This window comes from Corythoichthys intestinalis, chromosome 16, assembly GCF_030265065.1.
Source record: "Corythoichthys intestinalis isolate RoL2023-P3 chromosome 16, ASM3026506v1, whole genome shotgun sequence".
Taxonomy (NCBI): Eukaryota; Metazoa; Chordata; class Actinopteri; order Syngnathiformes; family Syngnathidae; genus Corythoichthys; species Corythoichthys intestinalis.
The window spans coordinates 47,458,545-47,464,544 of NC_080410.1; the positions used below are offsets into that span (position 1 = coordinate 47,458,545).

General features: G+C 37.7%; 1 protein-coding gene across 2 annotated transcripts in view; it reads right to left on the reverse strand.

The window, feature by feature from the left end:
• LOC130931771 (centriolar coiled-coil protein of 110 kDa-like) overlaps positions 1-5,529 on the reverse strand; it is a 41,182-nt gene extending 35,653 nt beyond the window's left edge. For both annotated transcript variants that reach the window (XM_057860787.1, XM_057860786.1), the window contains exons 1-2: positions 5,347-5,529; positions 4,778-4,937 (exon numbers count right to left, since the gene is read on the reverse strand). In XM_057860787.1, the coding sequence (XP_057716770.1) occupies positions 4,778-4,924 (147 nt within the window). In that variant the 5' untranslated portion in view covers positions 4,925-4,937; positions 5,347-5,529. The remainder of the gene's footprint in view (positions 1-4,777; positions 4,938-5,346) is intronic.
• Between the last annotated feature and the right edge of the window lie 471 nt (positions 5,530-6,000).

Below are 6,000 nucleotides of genomic sequence, written 5' to 3' on the forward strand. Positions count from 1 at the left end.
CAACAAGATGGCATTAACATTATTAACATTCTGTTAAAGCGATCCATGGATAGAAAGCCTTGTAGTTCTTAAAAGATAAATGTTAGTACAAGTTATAGAAATTTTATATTAAAACCCCTCTTAATGTTTTCGTTTTAATAAAATTTGTAAAATTTTCAATCAAAAAATAAACTAGTAGCCCGCCATTGTTGATGTCAATAATTACTTACGCAATGCTCATGGGTGCTGAAGCCTATAAAATCAGTCGCACCCAAGCGCTAGCAGAGGGCGGCAAAACTCCATAAAACACAATTTACAATTGGGCATTTCACTGTACTGTCATTTAAATCTGTCTGTGTGGGGCATGGCATGTGCGTTAACTGCGTCAAATATTTTAACGTGATTAATTTAAAAAATTAATTATCGCCCGTTAACGCGATAATTTTGACAACCCTACATTTTACACAAAACTCCAAAAATGGGCTGGACAAAAGTATTGGCACCCACAGCCTAATACAACCTTTAGACAAAATAACTGCGAACAACCGCTTCCGGTATTCTTACAATGCTCTGCTGGAATTTTAAACCATTGTTCTTTGGCCAACTTCTCCAGGTCTCTGAGATATGAAGGGTGCCTTCTCCAAACTGCCATTTTCAGATCTCTCCACAGATGTTCTATGGGATTCAGTTCTGGACTCATTGCTGGCCACTTTAGAAGTCACCAATGCTTTCTTTCAAATCATTTTCTAGTGCTTTTCGAAGTGTGTTTTGGGTCATTGTCCTGCTGGAAGACCCATGACCTCTGAGGGAGACCCAGATTTCTCTCACTGGGCCCTACCTTATGCTGCCAAATTTGTTGGTAGTCTTCAGATTTCATGCCATGCACATGGTCAAGTACTCCAGTGCCTGAGGCAGCAAAGCAACCCCAAAACATCAGGGAACCTCCGCCATGTTTTACTGTGGGGACAGTGTTCTTTTCTTTGAAAGCCTCGTTTCTTTTCCTGCAAACTCTGCATTGATGAGCTTTCCCAAAAAGATCGTGGTCAGAACAAGAATTTGTGATGGACTGACTTGATGTTCTTCATCAACAGTTGCTCTTTCATTCCCAGCCAAGCGCTTATCTGATTACGGATTTAGAGGTCACACGTCCCACATTACTTAGCTGTGTGTCTATATCAAGGGTGTAGGTTTGGTCTCAATATTGGTAGGGACGATATAACAGCATAGCCTGCATGTACACTTTTTGCTGGGACGGGACATTAATAAAACCAAACAGATTGAGTGAACGGTGGTCAGAGCTACATTTTTAATTGATAGGGAAAATGATCAATGCAAAATAAATCTGGATTACTCTAACATTCACACTGCAAATTTATAACGTCTTGGTCTCTTAATTTTCTCCATCTTGTTTTGAGTGTTAAAGACTAGTTTCAAAAAATATGAGTAAAATTTTCTTGAAGCAGTGGCAGAAATTTTCACTTATTTCTAGTAGATTTACACTGAAAACAAGGGAATTTAACAAGTTATAAGAAGGTGAGATTGGTTATTGGTTCAGGTGATACATCGTTTGATTCAAACCTTTGTTTTCGGCACCTACTAAAGAAACATTTTGAAAACTTCCAGAATAAATGTCTGGATTTTATTAGCAAATTTAAATTGCAATATTTGAACATAAATTATATTAACAGACACAATAAATACAAACCTGTTAATAATCTCTTAATTACCTAGGTATGCCCAAAATAAAAATTAGTTTTAAGATTTTCAGGAGCAAAATTAGTGGTGTGTTCCCCGACTCCACAACACTGACGTCTTTTTACATTACTTACAGTGGCTGTTGCTGACGGGAAAAAAACCTAATAGGCGTGTGTGCGAGGCGGCATGTTATATTTCTGTCGGGGCTCAGGTTGCGTGTGTGTGGGCGCTGCCAGGGATTTTGGGCACCATGAAAAGATATCACTTTGGGGCTCACCACCACTGCCGGGACACACACACACACACACACACACACACACACGCACACACACACACACACATTTAGAGTATCAACTACGTAATTTCCTGCATTTTGGTGAATATTTACACACGGATTTGTGCATTTTCTGTATGAATTTAAGATGAAAATATATTTATGTAAACATACAGCGTATAGAGCAATAATGAATAGACTGATATCATCTATAAGAAATGTACTGAAGGCCATCTCTTACAATCTAAATATATTTTATTAGAAATATTCTTAAGGCAAATACCATAATGAATGACTTAGAATAGATGTTTTGTTTTAACTTAACTATACTACAGTATACATTACAGTATACCGTATACAACAGTTTTAGTATGAAGAGCTTGCTAAGGGTTTGCCCGCTGTACTGATTAAATGCAAGCAAAAAGTGGAGCAAACAATAGCTAGCAAAGAATTACAGTATTTCATTATGGAGTAGGCTTAGCCCCATCTGGAAACTCGCAATCTCCACTATAGGCTACATCTCCGACGCGAGGTCCCTTGTTAACAAACTAAATTCAATTGATGACAAACTAAATTCAATAAATTCTTGACAAACTGGATTCAAGCCGATTAAAAAAAAAATTTCTACTCCAACTTTCAACATCTGTAGGATACCAAAAAATGCCGTCATTATTTGGAATTCATGTTTTTGAATAGGTGAATGTCGCTCGTTGAGGCCGGGAAAATCCCGTATTTCTTACAGAGTGAGCTGGGACCTCGCTTCGGAGCTTTGTAATAGACAGCGCGTGGGTCCAGATGGGGCTGGAGTGGGCTAAGATAACAGGTTAATTTTCAGCACTACACTGACACAAGTAGTGCTGCAACGATTAATCGATTAACTCGAGTTTTCGATTAGAAGAAAAAGATTTTTGTTGCTCCGGCTATTCGTTTAAAGTTGCATTGTAATGGTTTGTTTTGAAAATGCTTGAATTTAGTTTTATTGATTTGGGTGGATACACTGCCCTCTAGTCTGCCTCGTTTCACATGGCTGAATCCAGCTGTTCCCTGTTAAGACCAACATAAGCTTATGTTTCAGTTAATGTTTTTTTTAATGCATTCGTAATTTAGTTTATTGGTATACTTAGCCGTATTTGTGGGAATATGTGTCTGAATCATTTGTTAAGAGCATTTAAAAAAAAAAAACGTTAGCATTTTATAGCATTTAAGGTAGAGGACTTTTACTATGTAAAGTAGCCAATTGTTCTTTTGTTGCACATAGATCCTCATTCAATTATTTTTTTCATACCGTTTGATGCTCAGCTCAGGTATTTTAATTTTTGATGTTCCTTATCCGATTACTCGATTATTCGAACTAACTAGTTCATCGATTAATCGACTACTAAAATAATCGATAGCTGCAGCCCTAGACACAAGACACCAACCTTCCTTTGTGAAGTACTTGGTCACATCCTGTTGGCCTTTTCTACCCCTCTCCTGTTTTGCTTTCTTTTCTTTACTCTTTTGATAACCAGAGTTTTGTTTTGAAAACATTCTGCAGTACCGCGCACTCAGAGTCATTGACTGATGTAAATGCGCACCGCTGCTCCTGGTCTGATCGAAGGAAGGGCGGACCAAACAATTTAATGAAAATACTGGGGGTGGCTGGCAATACATATGCTGTCTGGGTGTTTACTTTTTGCCAAAAACAAAACAAGAAAAATAAACTCTTCGTTTTATTTCTATTGAAATTATAATGATTAATATTTAAATTTGCAAACGATTACCTAATGTTCCAACTTCTTTGTGGGCCCCATCAGAGCATGGGCCCTTAGAATCAATTAGGGCTGCAGCTATCGATTATTTTAGTAGTCGATTAATCGATTACCTAGTTAGTTCGAATAATCGAGTAATCGGATAAGGAACATTAAAAAAATAAAATACCTGAGCTGAACCTCAAACGGTATAAAAACAAAACAAAAAAATGAGGATCTATGTACAACAAAAGAACATTTGGCTAACTTACATAGCAAAAGGCCGCTAGCTTAAATGCTATAAAACGCAAACTTTTTTTTTTTTTTTTTTTTTTACAATGGTCTTAAATTGTTCAGACACATATTCAGACAAAAATGGCTAAATATACCTATCAACTACTTTACAAATGCATTAAAAAAAACATTAGCTCACACAAAAACTTATATTATGTTGGTCTTAACAAGGAGCAGCTGGGTTCAGTCATGTGAAATGAGGCAGACTAGAGGGCAGTGTATCCACCTAAAATCATAAAACTAAATGCAAAAACTTTCTAAACAAACCATTACAATGCAACTTTAATTAAACGAATACTCGAAGCAGCAAAGTTTCATTCGAATATTTTTTTTCTAATCGAATACTCGAGTTAATCGATTAATCGTTGCAGCACTAGAATCAATATCACTTTTCACCCCTATACGGCGCCCCTGTGTGGGAGGGAAGGGGGTCAAGTCATCAGCCAATCAAACATCCGTTTGATTAAAAAAATAAATAAATAAATAAAATGACTGGCAGATTCAGCAAGTGAAAAGGGATAAATGTAAGTTTGAACATAAGGAAAGTAATTCACTTAATAGTTGTAGGGTCAATTCTAAACACTCTAAACTACCTATATATCTGGACTCATTATATAATGCAAATAAGGTTGCTTAAAAGTTGGTGGGGACAATTTGAGCATCTTGAAAAGTTGGTAGTGTTATGTTCCTACCTTCCCTATGCAAACCTACGCCGTTGGTCTATATGTTTAATTCATTTCACTGCATATCAAGTACACAGTTTGTAACAGCTGGGAAAGGCCTGACATGTTCATTTCCTTCTTACCAGAGGGGACAGAACAGCTTTCCCACAGTAGAGGATGACAGATGAGTACTTCACGGTCGGCTCACATGTCGTTTTCTTGAATTTGCCCTCCTCCTGCAGCGTGGCCACACTCCGCACGCAGAATTTCTCATAGCTTTCCATCCACATTGCCGCTGTTGGACTAAAGAGAGAGTTTGATGCACGCTTGTGTCAATATGTGACTGCAGGGACAGTGTAACAAAGGGAGATCTGTCTGCTTTTAGCCGTTTTCATCACACTCATCAAATTCCTGCCATTCCTTGTCTGACTCACCACACATACAGAAACAGTCTGCCGACAATTATCTGATTTTTTTTTTCTCTTCCCATTTAGAAAATGAACACTACTGACCAAGGTCAATGATACTTAATGCCAGGTCAGCCATTTAGCTGTAATTTAAGTTGGAGTCCTACTGACCCACATTTTAAAATTCTTACATATACTGTAAATGAGCAAAATATGATCAATTTTAGATTAGCAATTTTATTTTAGGATGCTGTAGTACAGATGTGCACACATGACACAGCTGATCCACCCATCTCATTGCCTACCCATTCTAGGGAGAACCCTCGACGTTTTTCCTCTTTTTCGCTGCTCGTTTGCTCTTTGGTGACAATGTACGTCCAGTGTGGGTTGGGGGGAAACGACAAAGCGACGGCAGTCATTAAAAACCTCCCATTTGTCCTCGTATTCCCGGCTTGTCCATCACCGCCGTCGACGTCCGCTCTTCCGGGCTACAACAGCGCCTCCTAGCAACAGCGCTCGGGCCGCGTCCCAATACGCTCTCTTGAGGAACTGGTCGCCTAACGAATTGCAAAATTTCTTTCTTAATGCAATTTAAAAAAACTTCAAAACAGTAATATGAGAATGTAGGGTTAAAAAAATCTATTCATAATTGTATATTTGGGTTCAAACCACTCTTTAAAAATGCAAATGGGACTTAGAGATTTGGGAAAAAGGTAGATTAGAGCGAAATGGAACCACTTTTTGTTACCTTATCCACAAGCCATTGAACACTAGCACTTAGCATTACATGCTTCAGTAATATTACTTAAAAAAAAAAAAAAAAAAAGTCTTACCACATATTTATGGATAAAAACTTTATTCTCCCTCTATTTCTTTTTAAAGAATTAAATTAAGGCAATGATATAATGTAGTATACAGTGATCCCTCACTTATCGCTGTTAATGGGGACCAGAACCAAC